Source organism: Sorex araneus, chromosome 4 (assembly GCF_027595985.1).
Source record: "Sorex araneus isolate mSorAra2 chromosome 4, mSorAra2.pri, whole genome shotgun sequence".
NCBI lineage: Eukaryota > Metazoa > Chordata > Mammalia > Eulipotyphla > Soricidae > Sorex > Sorex araneus.
Window position 1 is genome coordinate 209775176 of NC_073305.1, and position 26757 is coordinate 209801932.

At 40.4% G+C, this 26757-nt stretch overlaps 1 protein-coding gene across 1 annotated transcript in view; it reads left to right on the top strand.

The window, feature by feature from the left end:
* LOC101549171 (phospholipid-transporting ATPase ABCA3-like) overlaps positions 1-26757 on the top strand; it is an 80328-nt gene that overhangs the window by 47292 nt on the left and 6279 nt on the right. The window contains exons 16-28 of the mRNA XM_055136796.1: positions 1836-1934; positions 6678-6849; positions 7588-7882; positions 9429-9672; positions 9825-10029; positions 11385-11604; positions 13204-13362; positions 16080-16267; positions 17697-17837; positions 18303-18497; positions 21654-21841; positions 24053-24223; positions 24609-24799. Coding sequence (XP_054992771.1) covers positions 1836-1934; positions 6678-6849; positions 7588-7882; positions 9429-9672; positions 9825-10029; positions 11385-11604; positions 13204-13362; positions 16080-16267; positions 17697-17837; positions 18303-18497; positions 21654-21841; positions 24053-24223; positions 24609-24799 — 2468 coding nt within the window. The remainder of the gene's footprint in view (positions 1-1835; positions 1935-6677; positions 6850-7587; positions 7883-9428; positions 9673-9824; positions 10030-11384; positions 11605-13203; positions 13363-16079; positions 16268-17696; positions 17838-18302; positions 18498-21653; positions 21842-24052; positions 24224-24608; positions 24800-26757) is intronic.

Consider the following 26757-nt stretch of genomic DNA (forward strand, 5'->3'; position numbering starts at 1 on the left):
ACCAGGGATCAGTACTATCTCTTCAACCCCATTTTCAGGATATTTTTAAATAGCTATTGAAAGAAACAAAAACAATCGGAATAAAATGCCCATACCCTATTTAATTCACAGGATAGTTCACAATAGTAAGGAAATAGTAAAATGAGAAATACTTTTTAGTTATTTTCTTTTTTTTGTTTTTTTTTTTTGTTTTTTTTTTTTTTTTGCTTTTTGGGTCACACCCAGCGATGCTCAGGGGTTACTCCTGGCTTTGCACTCAGAAATTACTCCTGGCAGTGCTTGGGGGACCATATGGGATGCCGGGGATCGAACCCAGGTCGGCCTCGTGCAAGGCAAACGCCCTACCCGCTGTGCTATCACTCTGGCCCCTTTTTGGTTATTTTCAACACTTCAAGCCTACATTAGAAAACAATAAGATGGTTCCTCAGAAACGTAACTGTTTCAGCTATTCCACTTCTAGATGCACGCCCAAAATTCACAAAAGCAGGGGTTAGATCAAATATTTGATTTCCAGTGCTTATACCAGCATACTCACAAAATCAAAAGGTAGAAAACCCAAATGTCCACAGATAAATGAATGAATAAGCAACATATATGTCCAGAAATGAGTATTACTCATTTTTCATTGTTCACTATTCTAAAAAAGAATATAAGGATTACTTTATATACTTTAACATCAACCTAGAAAGAATCATGCTACATTAAATAAGCCAAAACAAATATTGTGATTTCAATTTATATAAGACATAGGGAATAGGCAAACCCATAGATATAAAGAAGTAAAAATGAATTTGAGGGAAAGGAGAGCTAGAGAAATTGTTGTTTACTATATGCAGAGTTTTAGTTTAGGATTATAAAAAAATACTTCTGAGGCCGGAGCAATAGCACAGCGGGTAGGGTGTTTGCCTTGCACACGGCCAACCCGGGTTCCATCCCCGGCATCCCATATAGTCCCCCAAGCACTGCCAGGAGTAATTCCTGAATGCAAATTCAGGAGTAACCCCGAGCATCACTGGGTGTGACCCAAAAAGAAAAAAAAATACTTCTGGTGTAGGTTAAGTCACATTGTTTCAGCTTAATCCTGATTGAATTATATCTAAAATGATAAAAGGGCAGCCATAATATCTTAAATATTTAATACAAGGAGAAAAACTAAAAGATAAGGAAGATGCCAAAGAGATAGCATAAAGGGCTAAAGGCTCCAAATTCAATGTTTGGCATCATATGTTCCTTGAGTACCACTGTCTAGAGGCTAGTGACCACCACGCGTAACCCAGGAAGCGGTGGCAGAGTCTAGCACTGCTGGACCCAAGCAACACCACAGTGTCAGTCCTGGCACTGAACCGCTTTACCTGCTTGGTCTATTGTTGCCATGAGTGGCCTCTGGGTTCTCTGAGCATTACCTAAGAGGACCTACCAGGAAACTAAAAAATGGAGAAAGTAACTGGGCATTTGTGCCGAAAGTAGACTATAGACCGAACATGATGGCCACTCAGCACCTCTATTGCAAACTACAACACTCAACAGGAGAGAGAACAAAAGGGAATGCCCTGTCACAGAGGCAGGGTGTGGTGGGGGGGTTGGGGTGGGGGTGGTGAGAGGGATACTGGAAACATTGGTGGAGGAGAATGGGCACTGGTGGAGGGATGTAAATGAAATGCAAACATGAAAGTTCATAAGTTTGTAGCTGTACCTCACGGTGATTCACTAATAAAAAATTAGGAAAAAATAAGGGCTCGTATTTCTAAAAATTTAATTTTTTTGAAAATTTACTGACCTAAAAATGCATAAAGATATGTATCTAGACTAGTTTTCCCTTCTTCCTCTCCTTCCAGATTTGAAGCTCTGTTTACTGATCTTGGAAAGAAAAAAAGTGAGCTGGGCATTGCCAGTTTTGGTGCTTCAATCACTACAATACAACAAGTATTCCTTAAGTGAGTAATAATGATCATAAAAGAAACAAAGTTCCGGGGCTGGAGCGAAAGCACAGTGTGCAGGGTATTTGCCTTGCATGCGGCCACCCCAGGTTCGATTCCCAGCATCCCATATGGTTCCCCAAGCACCGCCAGGAGTAATTCCTGAGTGCAGAGCCAGGAGAAACCCCTGTGCATCACCAGTGTGACCCAAAAAGCAAAAAAAAAAAAAAAAGAAAAGAAAGTTCCACGCCGATATCTGTATCAATTTGAAAGCAAACCCCACCCTATTTGCAGATATGTATCTATGTATGCATTTATGCTGATTGGAACATATGTGTGTGTTGACTGAAGATCTATATCAGTGATACGGTGCTTGCTTTGCTTACATGAGGTCTGAGTTTGATTCCCAGCGCTGTAAAAAATAGATATGTATGTATGTTTGAACATATTCTATGTGTGTTGATGTTTAATGTACATACATATCACTTTATAGCCTCAATGTTCACCCATATTGGCATCAAACAATCTGAGTATGTTAATATTTTATATTAATATATTTCTATATATCCAACTGGAGATATATAAAGATTTTGAGCTAGGGTTTTTGTGGTAGAGAATTTAAGAGTTATACTTGACTTGCATGTGTAAGACATTGGGTTCAATTCCCAGCACTGCATGGACCCCCAGCACTTCCAGGCATGATACCTGAGTAAAACCAAGGAATAGCATCCAACCACAGTTGGGTGTGACACCCCCTTCCAAAAAAATGAGTCAAGGAAAACAATCAAATTACAATCATAGAAATTTCTAGTCCTAACTCTCAGTAAGTAAAAATGCTTTTAAATTTCTGTACTATAAACGTCTCTAATTTTTTACCCAACCTTATTTTCATAATGTATATTATCTATTTATTGCACTGTGAAAATTTTTGAAATAAAAATGATTAGGAAATTCAGGTCATAACTTGATAGAGTGAGCTGTTGAGCTGTTAAAAGTTTTTGGGCTGGAGCGATAGCACAGCGGATCGGGCATTTGCCTTGCACGTGGCCGACCCGGGTTCTATTCCCAGCATCGCATATGGTCCCCCGAGCACCGCCAGGAGTAATTCCTGAGTGCAGAGCCAGGAGTAAGCCCTGTGCATAGCCAGGTGTGACCCAAAATGAAAAAAAAAAAAGTGTTAGCCTAGGTGTTGCCTTGCAATGTGATGATCTTCTCATAACCTCACTCCTTGCACTATTGATGTTCTCTTCATAATCTCATAGATTCTTCTGTAGCTCCCCCTTTTCTGGGGGGGGGTCCACGCTCCTCTGGATGGGCTTTCTATATCTGGTTAGTGTCTCAGCTTCTCCTCTTCAAAGAGCTCATGTATCTCAAAGGAATGTGGCACTGTGGCCTTTTTTAGGCAACTCTTTGCATGTAAATTTGTTTTCTACACTTTTACTTTAAACCTGTGTTTATCATAACTACTCTCTTCATAACAGAGGAAGAGAAGTTCATCTGTTACAAATCAAAATAGTATCAAAATTCTCCCTCAAAACTTTCAAAGAACTGGGGGCTGGAGTGATAGCACAGCAGGTAGGGCGTTTGCCTTGCACGTGGCCGACCCGGGTTCAAATCCCAGCATCCCATATGGTCCCCTGAGCACCGCCAGGGGTGATTCCTGAGTGCAGAGCCAGGAGTAACCCCTGTGCATTGCCAGGTGTGACCCAAAAAACAAAACAAAAAAAAACTTTCAAAGAACTGACTGGTGAGTTTTTCCATATGGTGAGTTTTTCCAAAGGGTGCCAGTTTTTTTAAAAATTATTTGTTTATCCTCGCCAAAATGGGGTTTGGAGGAACTTTCCTCAAGATAGTCGAAGCCATCTATCACAAGCCTACGGCAAGCATTATCCTCAACGGGGAAAAACTAAGGGCCTTTCCTCTGAGATCAGGCACAAGACAAGGATGCCCACTCTCACCACTCCTCTTCAATATAGTACTGGAAGTACTTGCGATAGCTATTAGACAAGAAAAAGAGATTAAGGGCATCCAGATAGAAAGGGAAGAAATCAAACTCTCACTATTTGCAGACGACATGATACTATATCTAGAGAAGCCTAAAACCTCTACTAAGAAACTCTTAGAAACAATAGACTTATACAGTAAAGTTGCAGGCTACAAAATCAATACCCAAAAATCCATGGCCTTCATATATGCAAACAATGAGGCAGAGGAAAGGGACATGAAAAAAGCAATCCCATTCACAATCGTGCCCCAGAAAATCAAGTACCTCGGAATCAGCTTAACCAAGGAAGTAAAAGACCTTTACAAAGAAAACTACATAACGCTACTCCATGAAATCAAAGAGGACATGAGGAAATGGAAACATATACCCTGCTCGTGGATAGGGAGAATCAATGTTGTCAAAATGGCAATACTCCCTAAAGCATTATACAGATTCAGTGCGATCCCTATAAATATACCCATGACACTCTTCAAAGAAATGGATCAAGCAATCCTAAAATTCATATGGAATAACAAACGTCCAAGGATAGCTAAAACAATTCTTGGGAAAAAGATGATGGGAGGCATCACCATCCCCAACCTCAAACTTACTACAAAGCAGTAACAATTAAAACAGCATGGTACTGGAACAAAGGCAGAGCCGTAGACCAATGGAACAGGGTGGAATATCCCTACACACAACCCCAAATGTATGACCATCTAATCTTTGATAAGGGAGCAAGAGATGTGAAGTGGAGCAAGGAAAGCCTCTTTAACAAATGGTGCTGGCACAACTGGACAACCACATGCAAAAAAATGGGTTTAGACCTTGACCTGACACCATGCACAAAAGTCAGATCAAAATGGATTAAAGACCTCAACATTAGACCACAAACCATAAGGTACATTGAAGACAAGGTCGGCGAAACCCTCCACGATATTGAAGATAAACGTATCTTCAAAGGTGACACGGAACTAAGCAATCTAGTAAAAACAGAGATCAACAAATGGGACTACATTAAACTAAAAAGCTTCTGCACCGCAAGAGATACAGTGACCAGAATACAAAGACTATCCACAGAATGGGAAAGGATATTTACACAATACCCATCAGATAAGGGGTTGATATCAATGGTATATAAAGCACTGGTTGAACTCTACAAGAAGAAAACATCCAACCCCATCAAAAAATGGGGCGAAGAAATGAACAGAAACTTTACCAAGGAAGAAATACGAATGGCCAAAAGGCACATGAAAAAGTGCTCTGCATCACTAATCATCAGAGAGATGCAGATCAAAACAACCATGAGATACCACCTCACACCACAGAGACTAGCACACATCCAAAAGAACAAAAGCAACCGCTGTTGGAGAGGATGTGGGGAGAAAGGGACCCTTCTTCACTGCTGGTGGGAATGCCGACTGGTTCAGCCCTTCTGGAAAACAATTTGGACGACTCTCAAAAAATTAGACATTGAATTCCCATTTGACCCAGCAATACCACTGCTGGGAATATATCCCAGAGAGGCAAAAAAGTACAATCGAAACGACATCTGCACATGTATGTTCATCGCAGCACTGTTTACAATAGCCAGAATCTGGAAAAAACCCGAATGCCCCAGAACGGATGACTGGTTGAGGAAACTTTGGTACATCTATACAATGGAATACTATGCAGCTGTTAGAAAAAAGGAGGTCAAGAATTTTGTAGTTAAATGGATGGGCATGAAAAGTTTCATGCTGAGTGAAATGAGTCAGAAAGAGAGAGACAGACATAGAAAGATTGCACTCATCTATGGTATATAGAATAACAGAGTGGGAGACTAACACCCAAGAACTGTAGAAATAAGTACCAGGAGGTTGACTCCATGGCTTCGAGGCTGGCCTCACGTTCCGGGGAAAGGTCAACTCAGAGAAGCGATCACCAACTACATTGTAGTCGAAGGCCATGTGGGGGAAGGGAGTTGCGGGCTGAATGAGGGCTAGAGACTGAGCACAGCGGCCACTCAACACCTTTATTGCAAACCACAACAGCTAATTAGAGAGAGAAAACAGAAGGGAATGCCTTGCCACAGTGGCAGGGTGGGGTGGGGGGGAGATGGGATTGGGGAGGGTGGGAGGGACACTGGGTTTACGGGTGGTGGAGAATGGGCACTGGTGAAGGGATGGGTTCCCGAACTTTGTATGAGGAAAGTATAAGCACAAAAGTGTATAAATCTGTAACTGTACCCTCACGGTGATTCTCTAATTAAAAATAAATAAATTAAAAAAAATTATTTGTTTATTGGGGCTTTAATAATAATAATAAACAATTATAAGAAACAAACAATAATATAATAATTATAATAATATAATATAATTATATAATAAACAATTATTTGTTTATGTTTACTGCCAGGAGTAATTTCTGAATGCAGAGCCAGGAGTAACCCCTGAGCATTGCTGGGTGTGACCCCCCCAAAAAAAAGAAAAGAAAAAGAAAGAAAGATGAAGTATTCTTTCCATTTTTGAATCTTACTTTATTTTATCCAGATAAAATGGATTGAGGCAGGGGCCAGAGAGAGAGTACAAGTAGGTAGGGCTTGCACAGGGCTGAGCTGCGTTTGATCCCTGGTACCTCACATATGGTCCCTCAAGCTCACCAGGAGTGATCCCTGAGAGCAGAGACAGGGCTAAGCCCTGAGCACTGAGTATGGCCCAAAACAACCAGAAAAAGTTAATGGAGGCCATAGTCAAAATGAAGTGCTTTGTACTTTTTGTCTGTTTATCTGTCCATAGGGCAAATGTGATAGCAAATTCCTCCATGAGTGTTCAGAATTCCTCACAAACTCACTTGGAAGACCAAGGAATAAGACAAGAAACGAAGACAGAAGTGGATATACAGAATACATATGAGAGACAAGTATCTTCTCGATTGAACGAAATTGCTACCATTAAATTTAATACCGGGGTGAGCACTCACTAAGAATAAACCTGTGTTTGTATGTTTGGCTTAGGTGTAAGATGTATAGTGTTTAATAACTGAACATAAGAGATGTTTGGACTTCAGCCTAATAAGACTGCCAGTGGTGAAACAGTCTGAGATGCAACTGCCTTAAATTTCTTGAAGCACAAGAAACAAGTTCTAGATACGGATCGTAACTGCTGCTCTCAACATTGTTGTTCCTCTGAAATACTGTTTTAAAGTTTTCATCCATACTCTCCTAAATTTTTGCTTTGTTTGGTTCTAAGATAACACCCAAGTTATAATTAGAAGATATTGGTTCATCAGATTAGGAACAGTTTCTCACTATGAGTCAGAGTATGTATATGAAACCTGGTAAAGGGTAACAGTTATATTTGCTTTATAGGAATACTTTACTTTAAAATAGAAAAAATAGATTGTGGTTTAATGTTGAATAAAATATTTGTACCTAATTTTTAGCATGAGAAACACCGCATATATTGATGAATATAATCATTTTTAGAAACTCTTCAATGTAGTTGCTTTAGAAATCAGATCTCAATCTTTTTTCTTAACACTTTATATAAAATAAAACCATCTTATTTTCTTGAGTTTAATTCATGGATGTATTTGTATGATATGCATCTATCTTCTGCTATAAAATCTGAACCATCTATAATGACAGATTTCAATATCCTATCAGCGTGAGCAGACATTATAATGCTGTTTCTCTCCTCTTCATAGTTTTCACTTTACCGCCAGCAGTTCCGTTCCATGTTTTTAAAGAGAGCACTATTCAGTTGGCGGAGCTGGAAGATGGTGTTGCTACAGATAATAGCAAATTTGACTGTCACTACCTATCTCATATTGGCTGTAGGTATAAACTATGACCTGCCCAGCAGAGAACTGGATTTGAGACAATACGGTCAAACTACTGTGCCGTACTCAGTGTCAGGGAATTCTAATTTAACTCTGAATCTCATAAAGAACCTTCAGATTTTTCTAAAGTCCAGGAATCAAAAAATTTTGGAAGTGAAAGGTAAGACCCATAGAAAACACAGGGTAAAAAAAAAAAGAAAGAAAATAAAAAGAAAACACAGGGTGCTGTTAGAGGAAGAACTACTTGGGTCTCTGGTAAATTAGGAATTTAAATTAGCATTTGGTTTTCCATTCATGATCTTCCGGCAAATTGCTAGTATCTTGGAAGCAGAGAGATCAGAAGCCAAAATACCCTCAATCTTTCAGAAGGCAGGTAATAAGTTAAAACAACATATTAGTGCACATTTTAAAATAAGACTTGTGCAAAAGTGTTTCTCTTAGCTCTCCCCAAGGTGTAGTGTTGATTCCAGGAGCTGAAAGTTGCCCTTTACTGTACTGACCACTTGAAGAACGGGTGGCTGAAATCTTGATAGATGGACTCCTATAGAACGCTTTGTCAAATCAAGGCAAGTTGATTTCTGATGATGTTAATAGAAACATTTGGGGACTGCAGTGTCATTACATCCCAACTACCACCAGAGTGTCATCTACTACGAACCCTAGTTTCACCTTGCTACCTTGCCTTAGTAAATTGAATTCTACAGGCAGACTATTATGGTCTGTTATAACTAGCTATTGTTTATTCCATCACTATATTGCTTTATACTCCACCACTGCTCGATAATCCATTTTGGAGGATGTTCTTGTTTGTTTAGAGTCATATACTCCCCAGTTCTCAGAGCTTACTCCTGGTTCTGTGCTCAGAGATCGCCCTGGGCAGTGCTCAAGGGATGATATGTGGGGTTGAAGATCAAAATGGGTTGACCCCAGGTAGGGAAGCACATTAACCTATACTGTCTCTCTAGTAGTGTTAAGTTTCATAATCCAAGGCCAAGAGTTTAGACAAAAGACCTTAAACCGGCTATTAGAAGTTTATGAGCACTACTTAAAAGCGCCGACCCTGGTTCGATTCCTTTGTCCCTCTCAGAGAGCCAGGCAAGCTACCAAGAGTATCCAGCCCACACGGCAGAGCCTGGCAAGCTCCCGGTGGCTAATTCTATATGCCAAAAACAGTAACAACAAGTCTCACAACGGAGATGTTACTGGTGCCCGCTTGAGCAAATCGATGAACAGTGGGACGACAGTGCCACAGTGCCACATTTAATAGCACTGATAAAAATGTGTAAGTAATTAAAGGAAAGTATAGTAACTATATCCAAAAAAGAGATCATTAGTATATGTACATTTAAATAACATTTAAATAAACAAATTGAAATTCTGTACTTGGAAAGCACAATTAAAATGAAAATTTTACCCAAAATGTTTTTATTTGAATAGAAATGAATGAGCTAATTGAAGGTATCTCATTAAAGAATCTGTGGAAGGAAAAAGAAATTCTTAACAATTTATTAGGGGGGAAGTTAGTTGTAGGATTTATTATGATATTATTTTAATGATTAGTAATGCCATAGAAATTTTGAGAAATGGAAGAGTAAGTCATTCCAGGAAGATAGGGACAAATAATAGGAAATTTAGGGTCTTTTTCTTCTAAATAGTAGGTAATTATAACATGCTGATTCACTGACCAATATCTTTCTTTATTCTAGGTAACATAACTAAGTATATAGTGGAAACTAAAGCATGTCATGCTTTCTCCATTATCGCATTTTCCATTAAGGCTGAGCTAAACAAAACAGTATTAACTATTTTGTTCAACAATGAGGCGTACCATTCAGCTGCAATATCTGTGGCAGTGTTAGACAACATCCTTTTTATGTCACTTTCTGGTCCCAGCGCTTCCATTCAAGTTTTTAATAAGCCCCAGCCTCTGGATTATACGACTCACAAAATGTATGTATGTTTGTTTTGCTTTGACTTGAATTGGGTCTTGCGATTTCATTTTGCTTTCTTGCCATATGTATTTGAAAATAGCCGTAGCTACTAACGCTGCTCTTTTCTGTGCTTATCCCATGATTTCATCTGTTGTATTTCCTCTTCTGTAGGTCTGTAGACGGAATACGAGTCGTGTTGTGTTTGGCTTTCGGCATGGCTATTGTCATCAGTGGCTGTTGCCTGCAGACAGTGGCTGAGAGAACGTCCAAGGCAAAACACATCCAGTTTATCAGTGGGGTCCACGTATTTATTTACTGGTTCTCTGCTTTGCTGTGGGACCTCATCTACTACTCCATCCACTGCTGCTTACTACTTGTGAGTATCATGCTCAGGGGTTCGTTTTCTATGTTGCCCAAAGGGAATTTTTATTTAATTATATCTTAAAATACTACTTGTAAGGAAATTTTGAAGCTCCGTTGACTTATTATGCCGGGAAGCTTACTGTGTGAATGTCAGCATACAGTTGTTCTCCCTCCTATTATTTCAGTTGGGGAAAATGTTTCTCTTTTAAAAATGTCTTTTAGGGGCTGGAGTGATAGCACAGCGGGTAGGGTGTCTGCTTTGCATGCGGTCACCCCAGGTTCGATTCCCAGCATCCTGTATGGTCCCCTGAGCACCGCCAGGAGTTAATTCCTGAGTCCATGAGCCAGGAGTAACCCCTGTGCATTGCCGGGTGTGACCCAAAAAGCAAAAAAAAAAAAGTCTTTTAAGTTGACTTCCCACATAATTTCTCAATATTACGCCCCGGTCCAAAAATCGCTTGAGGGAGTAACATCACTTGTCACGTAGGCCTCAATAAGCCCTACCCAAAGCTGATCTTTTAGCAAATTGAACGATAGCACAGTTTAAAATCACCGCCTAATAAGGCTTCCTTTGAGAAACCCAACTTTAGATAAATATAAAATACCTCAGAGTGAGAATGTGCAATGATATGGAACATTTTATTGTAATGATTTTACTCATTAATGAACTTGGCAAATTTTTTTTTCTTTTTGGGTCACACCCAGCAATGCTCAGGGGTTACTCCTGACTCTGTGCTCAGGAATTACTCCTGGTGGTGCTCAGGGGACCATATGGGATGCCAGGGATCAAACCTGGGTAGGCCGCATGCAAGGCAAATGCCCTAGCCACTGTACTATCGCTCCAGCCCTGAACTTGGCAAATTGTTTAATGTTGTGTGCATATTGAGGGCTAGGGAGATATAAAGATACAAGGGGTCAACAGGGATTTATACGGTTGTATGAGTAAAGAAGGTAAAGTTCTTTTCTGTGTAGGAGAAAGCACTGTAGCACTGTCGTCCCATTGTTCATCTATCTGCTTGAGCGGGCACCAGTAACATCTCCAATGTGAGACTTGTTGTTACTGTTTTTGGCATATCGAATATGCCACCGGTAGCTTGTACAGGAGATACTAGAAACTTAAATATGAACAGGGGCTGGAGCAATAGTAGAGCAGATTTGATCCCAGGCATCTCATAGGGTCCCCCATGCACTGCCAGGAGTAATCCCTGAGCAGGTAGGACCCAAAAAGCAAGGATTAAAAAAGGAAAATTAGCAATTTTTAACATACGAGTTCTGAGCTCTGATAAAGACGGGGCTTGTGGTTTTCTGAATGTTCTGACTTATCTCACACCACCTTCCCCTTGCTCTTACTCTGTTTCTTTGTCTCAGGGAGTGTTCAAATACTGCGGAGTGGAAGCATTTGTTGAAAATTTCCGATTTTTGCAAACGATGATTATCTTTCTGCTGTATGGCTGGTCTGTTGTTCCTCTCATGTATGTTGGAAGCTTTCTCTTTTCTAGTAGTACTACTGCCTACGTCAAGCTCACCCTCTTTAACTACTTTTCCCATGTTTATACTGTGATGGTTTACTCCATCGCACATCGCTCTGGTAAGAACTTCATACAATCTTCCTTTCCTCCCAGCAATAGACAAATAAGTGAAAATGAAAGAGTTTGAGGATAAGAATGTTAATTGGGGAGCAATAGCACAGCAGGTAGGGCATTTGCCTTGCATGCGGCCAACCTGGGTTTGATTCCCAGCATCCCATATGGTCCCTTGAGCACCGCCAGGGGTAATTCCTTAGTGCAGAGCCGGGAGTAACCCCTGTGCATCTCCGGGTGTGACCCAAAAATGAAAAAGGGAAAAAAAAAGAATGTTAATTGTAGGGCTGGTGCAGTGGCTAAAGCATTTGTCTTGCTCACCTAAATTCAATCCCCAGCACCGCATACAACCCCCACACCTGCCAAGAGTTAAGTCCTGAGCACCACTAGCTGTGGCCCAAAAACTTAAACCAAAAAGAATGTTAATTGTGGGCCAGAGAGGTAGTACAGTGACCGCAACCATGGTTCAAGTCCTGGTGCCCCGGGATGGTCCCCTAAGCACAGTCAGGTTTGACCCCTGAGCACAGAGCCAGGTGTGGCCCTTCACCATATGGCAAAAGCCAGGAATGACCCCAGAGCCCAGTGTCAGGTATGGTCCCTGAACACCACTGGGTATACTCTGCCCCACCTACCCCGTTACCCCCCCAAAAAAAATAAAGAATGTTAGTTGCTTTGGAAAGTCATAATATATGTATTGAAAGGATATGTGAGATACAGAGAGGAAGAAAGAAAATGGGAGAGGGGTGAGGGAGCCCCAAATTCAGCCCCTGATACTGCATGGACCCCAAGAAGCAATCCCTGATCGCTGAGCTGGTGTTGCAAAAAAAAAAAAAAAGAAGTAGGGGGAGGAAGACTTTTTTTTCTATTTTTACTTTTCTCTTTTTACTTTTCTTTACATTTTTTATTGCTTCTTTTTTATTTTTTATATTTTTTAATGAATCACCATGAGATACAGTTACAGACTCACAAACTTTCATGATTATGTTTCAGTCATACAATGGTTAAGTACCCATTCCTCCACCAGTGCCCATTCTCCACCGCCAGTGTTCCCAGTATCCCTCCTGCCACCACCCCCACCCCGCCTCTGTGACAAGCCCTTTCCCTTTTACTCTCTCCTTTTGGGTGTTATGGTTTGCAATGCAGGTAGTAAGCGGCCATCATGTTTGGTCCATAGTCTACTTTCAGCACGCATCTCCCATCCCGAGAGAGCTCTCCAAGCATCCTTCACTTAGTGGTCCCTTCTCTATCCCAGCTGCCTTTTCCCCCAGTGTGTGAGGCCGGCTTCCAAGCCTTAGAGCAATCCTCCTGGCCCTTATCTCTGTTATCCTTGGGTGTTAGTCTCCCATTCTGTTACTTTATATTCCACAAATGAGTGCAGTCATTCTTGGAGGAAGACACATTCTAAGGAAATACTGTGTGTACGAAAGTCTTTAGAACTCTAAAGATCTATGCTGTAAGCTGTCAAAGCAAATGAACTTGATAATTTTGTCATTCTCAAGTATCACCTGCTAGTTGGTAATTGTCTATAAGTGGTTTAATTAACTTCAGGAAAATATTTATGGGAGGTGTGTTACCTTTTTATCATTGATTTCATTTTTTAATAACAGGTGTTGAATTTGTTAAAAAATATTTTATAAAAACTGCATTAATGCTACTTCCTAGTTACAACTTTGTTATGAGTCTCAGCCGAGTATTTGATGATTATGAAATTAAAAAAATGTGTTCTAAGAAATATCCAAGTGTCCATCTAAACTGTACTAAAGAAAGTGAGTATCTGAAGCGCCCAAGATCCTTGAAAACAACATACTTCCTTTCCATATTTCCATATTTAAGCCTAGATTGTGAGAGCTAGGAGAACCCTGTTGCTTCTCTAAAACAATCAGGTTTGCTATTTAATGTTTTCTATACCAAACATTAGTTCACAAACTGGGGCCAGGTTGGGAAATAAAGCCTCAAGTAAAAGCAAGATTAAATTCATTAAGTCACTACCAGATTTAGAATTAGTTCCAACTTATCTACTAGGTGAAAGAGGCTTTGCACATATTATATTGGTTGTTCAAAGCATCAGCAAGTTAGCTGCTGTAAGCCTGATTTTGTAGTTGAGTATACTAAACTCATTTAAAAATAAATGCTGGGCCGGAGTGATAGCACAGCCAATAGGGCGTTTGCCTTGCACGCAGTGGACCCAGGTTCAATCCCCGGCATCCCATATGGTCCCCCAGCACTGCCAGGAGTAATTTCTGAGTGCATGCGCCAGAAGTAACCCCTTAGCATAGCTGGGTGTGGCCCAAAACAAAATAAGTAAATCACTGTCACTGTCATCCCGTTGCTCATCGACTTGTTTGAGCGGACACCTGTAACGTCTCTAATTGTGAGACTTATTGTTACTGTTTTTGGCACATCCAATACATCATGGGTAGCTTGCTAGGCTCTGCCGTGTGGTCGTGATACTCTCTGTAGCTTTCCAGGCTCTCAGAGAGGGGTGGAGGAATTGAACATGGGTCAGCCGCATGAAAGGCGAATGCCCTACCACTGTGCTATAGCTCCAGCCCAAATAAATAAATAAATAAATAAATAAATAAATAAATAAATAAATAAATAAATAAATAAATGCTAAGCTTTAAGTACGATACAGATAAAAAGAAGGGATAATTCACAGTCAAATCAAAGTCAGGGGGAAATAAAGGTAGTCTATTAGACCATCCCTATTTTAGATGATTTCATATTTTTAGATTGATTCAAAGGTTCAGAAACAGAGTATATTTATACTGTATGCATAATCTTTCCTAGAACCAAGTCATTTATATGCAACCTCAGAAAGAGAAATGTAATTGTATTTCACTATACCAGAGCAATGTGAAATTATAATTACTAGGGTCAAGTTAATTATTTTATACTCCCCAAATAACTAGAGTCGTAATTTGGTCTTTTTAATCTATAAATGCCTTATGCTCTTAAAAAATCTCTATCAGTATTTATATGGATAGTGGTTTTTGTCTTTTATGTAAAAAGTCTGTTAAGCTGAAGTTGCAAAATAGAATCACAGAGTCATATAAAGGTCTAGTCTTACCATTTTGAGAAACCTCCATACGTTTTCCATACAGACTGAAACAAATGACATTTCCACCAACATTATATGTTAGATATATAAACATGTTTTCTACCTACGAGTATTGTCATTAATATTATTTTCCTATTAAAAAATATTTTTTTGCCTTTTGGGTCACACCTGGCGATGCATAGGGGTTATTCCTGGCTTTGCACTCAGGAATTACCCCTGGCGGTGCTCAGGGGACGATATGGGATGCTGGGAATCGAACCCGGGTCGACTGCATGCAAGGCAAATGCCCTACTGGCTGTGCTATTGCTCCAGCCCTAAAATTTTTTCTTATTCACAGTTTTTTCTCACACTGAAAAACTTTAAAGATAATTCTGCATAGTCTACAACAATGGCTTAACCTCATGAATGTCTCTGTTTTTTCTGACTTTACTATTCTATTTGCACAAGTCAGACTTTGAATTTCATTGGGTGTGTTATAAAATCACCTCCAATCAAAACTGGTTAAAGAAAGAAAAAATTAATTATAGGAAAACTTTTATACTAACCGTATGTACAGGTAAAATAAAATTAGAGGTCCCAAGCCATAGTCCAATGGGTCAGGTTCTTGCCTTGCACAACGCCAACCTAGGTTCGATCCCTGGCACCCCATATGGTGCCCTGAACACAGAGTTAGGAGTACATCCTGAGCACCGGTGGGTGTCACAAAAAAAAAGAAAGAAAAATAATTATTTTATTTTAAAAATTAAATAAATAAAATATTATTTTTCACATTCTTTTTTCTGAATCTTATTTTCAATTCACTTTGATCCTCTATTTGTTATTACATGTGAGAATGTTGACTTTCATCCCAGACTATATCAAGTTTTTTTTATTCTTGGCATTTCTTTTTCCGTTATTAATATGATGAAGAGAGCATTTGTATATACAATAGCATCAGTGTAAGAGGTTCACATTGTTAATTTCTTTGATTCAGTATGTTAGAAGAATTTTCCTAAATTACTACCAAAAGATATGTGCTTTCTAACCTCCAGTCTAAGACTACAATTTGCCTACTGCGCTCACTTTTAGAAATATGATACATATATATAATTTTATTGGAAATATTAAGAAAAAAGTTAGAAAAATATATTCCCCAAATAAAATGTGTGGAGTGCTGTAAAAACTTCGGCCAGGGGGCAACTTGGGGAGAGCCCCAGCGGCTCTCCCTGTCGGCTGCCCCCGGTTTCAGGGGGGTCATTCCCCGGCCGCTACCCAGTCCCTGGGGAAGATGGAGGAGGAAACGAGGGCCAAGCAGGTTGATCAGTTGCCGTTTATCCCACTCTCTTCACTCGCCTGTTCCAGTCTCTCTGAGCCCCCCATGTCTCCTCTCAGACTATATCAGTTTAGAGAGTAAGATTGTCTCTTTTTTTTTATCATCCTCAGGGATAGAGAACAGCATCTACAGTTTTGAAGAGAATGGGATTGCATATTTCTTGACTGCATTGGCCTTTGCGGGTTTTTTTTACATCACTTTGCTTTTATGTATGGAGACTACACTATGGAACCTGAAGAACTTTGTGTTTCATAAAATAATACATAAGATCTACTTCATATTTTTTGAAGACAACAGTGTGAGTACATAAACTTCAAATGCAGCTCAGTGAGAGCTCCACAGTAGGCCAGACTGAAGAATTTATATATTCCTACTTCTGTTACTTTGTAAGAGAAATACCATTGAATTATACCAGGATATAATGCCAACTAATGTAAATCGTAAGTTTTTCATCTAAATTTGGGTTGGGCTTCAGGCTTAAATCCTCTGCTAATCAAATAATAATCCATTTATGATGGAGTCACTAGGAATAGAAAGCACGGCCCTGAACATGAAATATACTTGATTGTAATTATGATGTTGGCTTCTTTAAAACCAGGTAAGGGGGCTGGAGCACAGCAGGGAGGGCATTTGCCTTGCACACAGCTGACCTAGGTTCGATTTCCAGCATCCCATATGGTCCCCTGAGCACCACCAGGAGTAATTCCTGAGTCCAGAGCCAGGAGTAACCCCTGTGCATGGCTGGGTGTGACCCAAGAAGCTTAAAAAAAAAAAAAAAAAAGATTGGGCTGGAGCAATAGCACAGCGGGTAGGGCGTTTGCCTTGCACGTGGCCGACCCGGTTTCGATTCCCAGCATTCCATGTGGTCCTCTGAGCACCGCCAGGAGTAATTCCTGAGTGCAAAGCCAGGAGGAAACCCCGTGCATCACTGGGTGTGACCCAAAAAGAAAAAAAAATTATAGAGCCTGGGAAATGGCTCAGAGGACTGGAATATATGGTGTGGATGCACAAGCCCGGGGTTTTATCTCCTGCACGATCTGGCATCCCAGTACCATCAGGAGCAACCTCTGAGCTCTACACCAGTTGAGGCCCTCCCAAACACCACTGGACATGACCCCAAAACCAAACAAAAAAAATAACCATTCACAATTTAGTAAATCATTACCTCAATAAAAAATTTAAATATTAAAAGGGGGGGTTCTCCTTAGATCTCATGATCTCTTCAACATATTTTAATTGTAACAAATCACACTTTACAATAACATCAATGTTAGCTTAATTTTACAGCAAGTATCCATTCGCTAATAACATTTTATTTGCTGATAACATTTTATTTATTCACAAGTATAGAAAAAATAGATTATGACTATAGTTTCAAAAATAAGTCAAAAAGGAGTGATAGCACAGCGAGTAGGGCATTTGCCTTGCATGAGGCTGACTGAGTTCGATTCCCAGAATCCCATGGTCCCCCGAGCACCGCCAAGAGTAATTCCTGAGTGCAGAGCCAGGAGTAACCCCTGTGCAATGCCAGGTGTGACCCAAAAAGAAAACAAAAAGTCAAAAATTAAATGAGTTCAGGCAGTTAATAAGAAGCCTCTTCAAAATTACTCAGGCCTTTTCAGATATTTCTGAGACAACTCCCTAAGTCAGATTTCCAAAATCCACTCAATATAAACAAGGTATCTTAAAATGTATTCACATCTGTAATTTTTGTTTTATAAATATAGGATTCCCAGCAGGATACTTCCATGAACCATAAACAATTAAATGAACACGAACAAGGTAAAGATGTAAAAGGAAAAAGAAATAATGAAACAGTGTCTCCTCAACTGAACACTGCCCCACTGGTTCTTAAAGATGTAACAAAGGTAAAAAGGCATTTTACAATCAAAATTGCCATGAGGTTTTCCCCATTGTTTCTGACAAGAAATTTTAAGTATTCATTAAATATTAACTTATTTAGGTCCCACTAACTGACCTAAAGTTCTTCGATGTTGAAACTTGAAGTAAAAGGATTTTTTGCTAAAACAGATTCTGGAATAGTGTGCTTGAGCTTTTGTCCAACATTGGCCAGTACTTTTTTTTTATCAGTGTTATAACAAAATGATACTGAATGTAAAGATTTTATTCAAGGACTTGCTGTATTACCAAGTCACTCTGTGTGTGTGTGTGTGTGTGTGTGTGTGTGTGTGTGTATGCTCATTCTGGTAAAATAGAGGGCTAAAGCAGAACTTTTATAAAAACTGCTCACAACTACTAATCCACAGGGGTTTGTGGTTTTGGATGACCCATAATCGATGCTTTAATACATTGTGGGGTTTTTTTTCCCTCAGATTTATTATAAGTGTCCGGTTGTGAAAGCTGTGAAAAACATCTCCCTTGTAGTCCAAAAGTCAGAGTGCTTTGGATTACTTGGAATAGATGGAGCTGGAAAAAGCACTATATTCAAAATGATTACAGGAGAGGAAATCATGACCTCTGGAGTGCTGCTAATTGATGGCATTGATATCACTAAAAATGCCACAAAGGTATTCCTTGCCTATTCGCAGAATTGGTGGCCTAAGGGAAGAGGCAATCAGCAAGTGGGTTTGGGAAAAAGGGGTTAAAAGCTTGAGCCATTATTCTGCATATTCCTTTTTCACAAGTAAGAAACTCCATGGAGAGCAGTTATAATGCTAACATAAAGTTTGGTGAGAGGAAACTATTCGTTCAGCCTGAAACAAAGTATATAAGTACATGTCAAAGTAGAAACAGGAAGAACAATTTTACTTAATCTGTGAGGACAGTATTGAAGTTTGATATAAAATGGTGTTTAGAAAAAGTAGAAGGCTTGGGCAGGACCTAATCAATGTACAGCAAGTAGGGTGCTTGCCTTGAGCCCACCTAATTGGGGTTTGGTCCATCACATCCCATGTGACACCCCTCGCCAGCCTTTCAGGAGTAATCCCTGAAGGCAGAACCGGAAGCGAGCCCTGAGCACTGGGTGCGGCCCATAAGACAAATAAATGAAAAAGAACACTCTTTCATGGACCCAGAATTACACTTCCAAAGGCCAGATACAGTTCGTGGGCTGCTTATGTCAAAAGAGAAAGAAATGGGGCTGGAGCAGCAGCACAGCGCGTATGGCATTTGCCTTGCATGCGGCCGACCCGGGTTCGATTCCCAGCATCCCATATGGTCCCCCAAGCACCTCCAGGAGTAACTCCTGAATGCACGAGCCAGGAGTAACCCCTGTGCAATGCCGGGTGTGACCCCCAAAAAAAAGAGAAAGAAATGCCTGTCCCAAGGGCACTAACATTCCAGCATATGAAAACAGAGATCACAGATGAACTGCAAATCAGTAAACAAATAAATGAATTACAGGGTTGAGGATGTAGCACAACACGACAGTGGTGTCTGGGTTCAATCCCTAGCACCACCACCCAAAAAGAAAAGAAATTGTGGTTATAATATACACAATGGAATATTACTCATCTGTAGGAAGAGATGAAATTTTGCCTTTGCTTTAACTTGGAAATTTAGGAGGTTGGATTATGCAAAAATAAGTCAGCTGGCAAAGAACAAATGCTACATGATCTCACTCAGAGGGAGTATATTTGAAAAAAAATAAAGGAGGGCTGGAGAGATAGTACCAGGGTGAAGGTGCTTGTCTTTCACGTGACTGACCCAGTTTCAGATCGCAGCACTGCAGCCGGTCCCCCAAGCACCAGCATGAGTGATGCCTGAGCACAGAGATGGGGATAAGCACTGATCCCTGCCAGGGATGACCGCAAAATGAAACCCAAGAAAAAAATTAAGCAAGGAAATTAACAGCATCCAGTGAAGAAAACTTTTGGATTTTGTCCAAAAAACTGAAATTACCCAGTGAGGATTCAGGACATGCGGAAGACGGGGAGGGAAGTGCCAGGACAGTAGTGACGGTCTCGGGCACTTGGGTGGTGATGCAAGCTTAATACCTTTGGGGCTGGAGCGATAGCACAGCGGGTAGGGCGTTTGCCTTGCACGCAGCCGACCCAGGTTCAATTCCCAGCATCCCATATGGTCCCCCGAGCACTGTAGGAGTAATTTCTGAGTGCAGAGCCAGGAGTAACCCCTGAGCATCACCAGGTGTGACCCAAAAAGAAAAAAAAAAGTATAATACCTTTGTATACCAATAGCATAAACATTAACACTATTGTAACCATGTCACCTAAAGAACAAAATATTTTTAAGTAGTTTGTAGTATATATACACAATGGAACACTACTTCACTATAGATGAAATCTTGGGGCCAGAAAGATAATATAGTGTGTAGGGCATTTGCCTTGCATGTGACTGATCCAGGTTCAATCCCCAGCACCTGTATTCCAAGATCACCCCACCAGGAGTGATCTTGGAATAACTTTATGTGGGGGGCTTGAGAAGGAATGGGGCAAAGATGAGTTAGATAAGGCATGAGATTTGTAGTATGTTTATATATATATGTCTATGTATGTGTGTATATATGTATATACACACATGTGTATACATATTGATCTATTAAGGAAACATTAGTTTACAAGTGCACAAATCTTTATTCCTTTTAGTGGTTCAAATCACCACACCATATCCATCATCAGAGCGTCAGTGTACCTCCACCCAAGATAGAAATTGCTTTTCTGTTGTTCTCCTGCTCCATGTTCTCCTGGTCTGTCACTTCCTCTATGTGGGCTGTACCTGGATCAAGTTTATATGCTTCCACACAATGTCCACCATCCCTTCCCCAGGTCACCCTAAATAAAGCAGCTTCCCTGCTGTCTGTGTCTTCCACCTGGGACCCACCTCCATGACTCCTCCTGCCTGTTTACTATCTAGTGGAGCATTAATCTCTTCTGTGTCTTCTTTGTACTCCGCATTGATCTCTGAAGCTCACGGGTGGCTCAGTCTTACCATAAGCTATGAAAATCTCTCAGTGTCTTTACTTCTAGTTAAATTTTAGTTGGCTTCTCTTATTCATTATTAGTTTCTCTGGGGAGAGAAACAAAGAACCATCTCTGTCACCATTTTCCTCCAAAATCTTCAGTGTGCAGTTTTTAGTGTGCAAATCTTTAGTGCACCACACTAAATCCAGTGCCGTTCCTAACAGATTATCAATTTATTGCAAATCAATAATAAGGTAAAGAGTACATAGAGCAAGATTGAACTAAGCTCTGATGTCTTTTTCCTAAAGAGATTTGAATAACATCAAATGTCAGCTTCATCTAATAAAAATGTCTTTAGCACATACGAATGCACAATAAAATATATGTTAAATTTTTTAATTCAGAGGGGCTGGAGCGATAGCACAGAGGGTAGGGCATTTGCCTTGCACGCGGCCAACCCGGGTTCAAATCCCAGCATCCCATATGGTCCCCTGAGTACCGCCAGGGGTAATTCCTGAGTGCAGATCCAGGAGTAAGCCCTGTGCATCGCCGGGTGTGACCCAAAAAGCAAAAAAAAAAAAAAATTAATTCAGAATGTTAATACTCTACTTTACTACATTAAGTTTCCATTATAAACATTCTTTAGGCCAGAAAATAATCTTTCACAGAAAACTCTCTGAATTTCAAACTTTCTGAGTGGCCTGGCCCATAAAGTTTTAGGTTAGCTATCATGTCAGTGTGAACTGTATGATCTTTCATGTTGCTGACAAGGATGCGTTGCTTGTGATTACCCTCCTGATTCAGGTTGCATCAAGAATTGGCTATTGTCCTGAAATTAACCCTACGATCAAACATATGACAGGTCGAGAAATACTTACTATGCATGCCCGACTGAGAGGGGTCCCTGAACCCGACATTGATAAATATGTGGAAGCTTTTATATTTTCAATGTACCTGGAAACCCAGGCTGATAAATTTGTCTCCACATACAGGTGAGATATGTTACTGTTTCGATTATTAAGCACATATAGATATATATACACGCAAGCATATGTACTGTTAAAGATGAATACCTGCAAACTCAATGTGACTCCTCTCTCACACAGAGAGTTCAGATATCAGTAATAGGGTACATCACTTGTGTGAAATAGGGTACATCACTTATTTTCACTTGTGTGAAATAAACTTTTGACAGACATGAGCTATAGTCTGAACGTAAAAGGAGAGAGCACTATCATTTTTATAACCCAAGAATACAGGGATAGCATTCCTATATCCCTTGTTTTCTCCAAATAAAAAATATTTCACCACTAGTGATACTGAGATGAACTACAAAAAAAGTATTTCAATTAAAATTAGTTGATCTGATGGTGGCAATGCCAAGGATGAGAAGGATGAGGAAGAAGAGGAGGAGAAGTTGGTTCTCATGGAATTGTCAGGAATCATTGATTTGGATTTTCTTTCAAAGTGTGAAAATAAATGTAAGATTCTGGTGAGTCTTCTATTTGAAGATGGATGCAGAGTTTAATGTAAGAGTGAACAGAGTGGGGCTGGAGTGATAGCACAGCGAGAAGGGCGTTTGCCTTGCACATGGCCGACCCGGGTTTGATTCCCAGTATCCCATATGGTCAGGACTAATACCTGAGTGCAGAGTCAGGAGTAAGCCCTGAGCATCGCTGGGTGTGACCCAAAAAGAAAAAAAAAGAGTGAACAGAGCACCGTTGGTGCCACATAAACTCTTTCACCAGCTATGATCCAGAGATTCAGAAATAAATCTCTAAAGAGATCTACAAGAGGCAGAATTCTCCCAGACTCTACGCAAGACTGAGTCATCCTAAGGGAACCCAGAGGGGGGTGGGTGAGCCCCCACACCTGCTGAAACAGAGTCCAGCAGCAAAAAACCTCCAAACTCCACAATCATCGCCATGCTTCCGACCAGACACCACTGCTCAGATGAGCCTCATCAGGTATGCGGGTTTTGTGACTGAAATCTCCAGCCTTTAAGGGATGAGGGATGCTACCTCCCCCCATCTCCCTGTACTTTGGAAGCCTGGCAGTCACACCCATGAACCACATCTTTGGTGCCATGTGAGCACTATCACTGACCATGATCCAGAAACTCAGATATAAATCTCCAAAGATATCTACAAATGGCAGAGTTTCTCCCAAATATAGCACAAAGCCTATCCATCCTGGGACAATCCAGAGGTGGGCAGATGAGCCCTTACACCTGCCCAAACAGAGCCCTGGCAGCCGAAAACCTCAACACTTCACAAGTGCCTCCATGCTCCCAGTTGGACCCCACTGCTCATATAGCCCCATCCAGAAACTAATTTGTTAAAAAACTCAGGTATGAGGGTTTTATTACTGAAATCTCCAGTTTTCACAGGGTCAGGGATGGGCTACCTTTCAGAAGCCCGACATTCACACTCACACCCCAAAGCCACCAGTCAGTTAAGAATTTAACTCCAAGGAGCTGAAGCGATAGCACAGCAGGTAGGGCATTTGCCTTGCATGCAGCCAACCCGGGTTCAATTCCCAGAATCCCATATTGTCCCCTGAGCACCACCAGTGGTAATTCCTGAGTGCAGAGCCAGGAGTGACCCCTATGCATCACCGGGTGTGACCCAAAAAGAAAAAAAAAAGAATTTAACTCCAGCTGTATCACCCTGTTAGAAATTTTAAACACCCTGGAGTGCACAGCCGCAATTTCGGCCACATGGCATCTCAAACACTGATAAACCAGGAGTAGTACACCAGGTTGGATGAGATGTAATGTTGAAGGAAACCAATCTCAACTAACAAAATATAAACACAGAAGGCTTAACCTGTAATGACTTTTTAGTAGTCTCTTACACAAGGGCTTAAGGGCTCCGTGGTGAGATACAACACTAACTTTCTTCTAAGGAAATAGTATTTTATCATCCTTTTAGCAAACTATTTGTAAATTTAATTATTTAGGGCTTGCTATGAGAGCAGGCTCAAGGGTGGTTGGGAAGATTGGAAAGAATGGTGGTGGGAAGGTGCAACAGTGGTGGGATTGGTGTTGGAATATTGATTGTAACTAAACTAATGACTTAATAAAGTTATTTTTTTTTTCATTTTAATTGATCTGTATATGAGTCAGTTTTGTCCTGTGGACTAATGACATGTGTACTCTCACCCTCTTTCTCTTTCACTTCCTTTCTCCTTTGGTGTTGAAGCAATGGAAGCAAACGTAGGTTGAATGCTGCCATTGCCTTAATGGGAAAGTCATCCGTTGTTTTCCTGGATGAGCCATCTAGTGGCATGGACCCACTAGCCTTTCACTTTCTCCAAGACACAATCACTTGGATGTGTGAAAATGGCAAAGCTATCATTATATCTTCCCACAGGTATGATTCATTGGGAAACTTGGTTGAGAATCAAAAAAAGTAGAGGAAATTAGCTGGAGCTAAGGCATAAGGGATAAGGGTCAGAAAACTTATCTAACTATATGAGCTACATAGGAGGAAGAGGTTAATTCTTGCTTAGCTAAGAATCCATAGCTGAGTTCTGAAATCTGTAATTGACTGACAGTAGGAAGCTAGGGGTGTTTCTATTGTGAATTTAGTAATTAGCTGAGTTGTTTTTAAAGTTTAAATTCTCTCCCCAAATATGGTGTGTAATGATCCTCTGAACATTGTGGCTTCCTTACTGCAAATGTTACCTTAGAGTCCTGACTCTGTTTTTGAAATGTCTAAGTTTTCCTATAAGAGGGATTCTGTTTTGTCCCCTTAGCATGGAAGAATGTGAGGCTTTCTGTACCAGGATGGCCATTGTGGTGAATGGAAGGTTCAAGTATGTAGGCAGCCCTCAACATCTCAAGAAAAAGTTTTGCAGTGTATATAATCTGACAGCCAAGATTAAGACTGTTCATAATGAAAATAAACTAGTGCAGTTCAAAGAATTTATTGCAACAACTTTCCCAGGTAATATAGGTAGGACTAACTTGTGACCGTTGTATTGTCATTTCTGTTCTGCTGCATGTCTTCAGTAATGAACTTTATCCTGTGAGTTATTGATGTTTAGAATTTATATTAGATTTTGGGAATAATGAAAGGTTAGAAAGTTCTCAAAACAGAGATTCTAAACCGAGTGATCCCAGAGCACAGAGCCAGGAATAAGTCATGAGAACAGCTGGGTATGACCAACAACAAAGAAACAAAAATGACAATAAATGCAGAACTGTTTGATGTGTGCAATAGCCTTAAATGAAAATTCCTGGATATCCTTGCTAAAAGAGAAAAGAATTTTTTAAAAAGCACATACAGAGCTGAAGCAATGGTACAGTGAGTAGGGTGTTGCCTTGCACATGGCCAACCCACATTCATTTCCAGCACCCATGTTTACTTCAGCACCACTATACTCAATTTCCAACACCCATATAATTCCCTGGGCCCACTGGAGTGATTCCTGAACACAGAACCAGAAGTCAACCATGAGCACTGCCAGATGTGGTCCAAAAACCAAAATAAATAATTTAAAAGCACATGCACATGAAAACCTGCTCAATATCATTCGTCTGGTGAGGTATTAATTAACACAATGAGATATCACTATGTACTCATGACTGAACATTTTTAAGTGACCATACCAAGTGTTGGAACAGTCAGAGATTTGGAAGGCAGCTATGCTCACCACTATACCACCAATGCGGAACAGTTAGAGATTTGAAGAATGATCTCATTCTTGGTTTGTTGGAATATAAAATTATTTGAATTTTTTGCACTGTATGATATTGGTAATGACTCAAACTTCTGCCCCAGTGATTCACTCATAGGGAAAGTATCTCATATAAGAACCAGAAAAAACATGCAGCCACATTTGCGGCCACTCGATATCTACACCACTGATGTACCAAGAGGAGCACACCACATATTCACTGTCACTGTATCACTGCCATCCCATTGCTCATCGATTTGCTTGAGCGGGCACCAGTAACATCTCCATTGTGAGACTTGTTACTGTTTTTGGCATATCGGATACGACACGGGTAGCTTGCCAGGCTCTGCCATGCGGGCGAGATACTCTCAGTAGCTTGCCGGGCTCTCTAAGAGGGGTGGAGGAATTGAACCCAGGTCAGCCGCGTGCAAGGCAAATGCTCTACCCGCTGTGCTATCACTCCAGCCCACACCACATATTATGGAGTGTAAAGTAGAAAGCAACCAATCTCATCTCACTGTCTGTCTGTCAGAAAAATACTCTTGGTAGCCTGCTGGGCTCTCTGAGAGGGAAGGAGGAATCGAACCCAGGTCGGCCACATGCAAGACAAAAACCATACCCACGGTGCTATGGCTCCAGTCCTAATCTTATCTCAATCAAAAAAATTTAAATATTAGTACAAAAAGCACAAACTGTAACAATATTTTAGTAATATCTTATACAAGGGCTTAATGGCTCCAGAGGTGAAATACAACACTCTTCACACACTTTCCTCTAAGGAAACTTTTTGTGTAATTTTTATTGGATTATTCATAACAAGCAATGCAAAATAAATTATTTAGGATCTGCTTTGGGGGCAGACTTGGAGTGGTGGTAGGAAAATTCAAAATAATGGTTGTGGGAAGGTGTAATGATGATGGGATTGAATGTTGAATGTAATAAATTATTGTGAACAACTTTATAAAAATTAAATTTAAAAAAGAACAAGGAGATATTTTAGTAATCTCTTATACAAGGGGCTGGAGTGATTTGCTTTGACACAGCTCACAGGGGTTCAATCCTCAGTACCCCAGATGGTACCTTGAGCCCACCAGGTGTGTAAAGCCAGAGTCTGTGAGTGCAGAGTCAGGAGTACGCCCTGAGCACTACCAGATGTGTCCCCAAAACAAAAGAACCAGGAGATAGAGGCATGGGAGATAGATCAAGGGGTTAGAGCACATGCTTT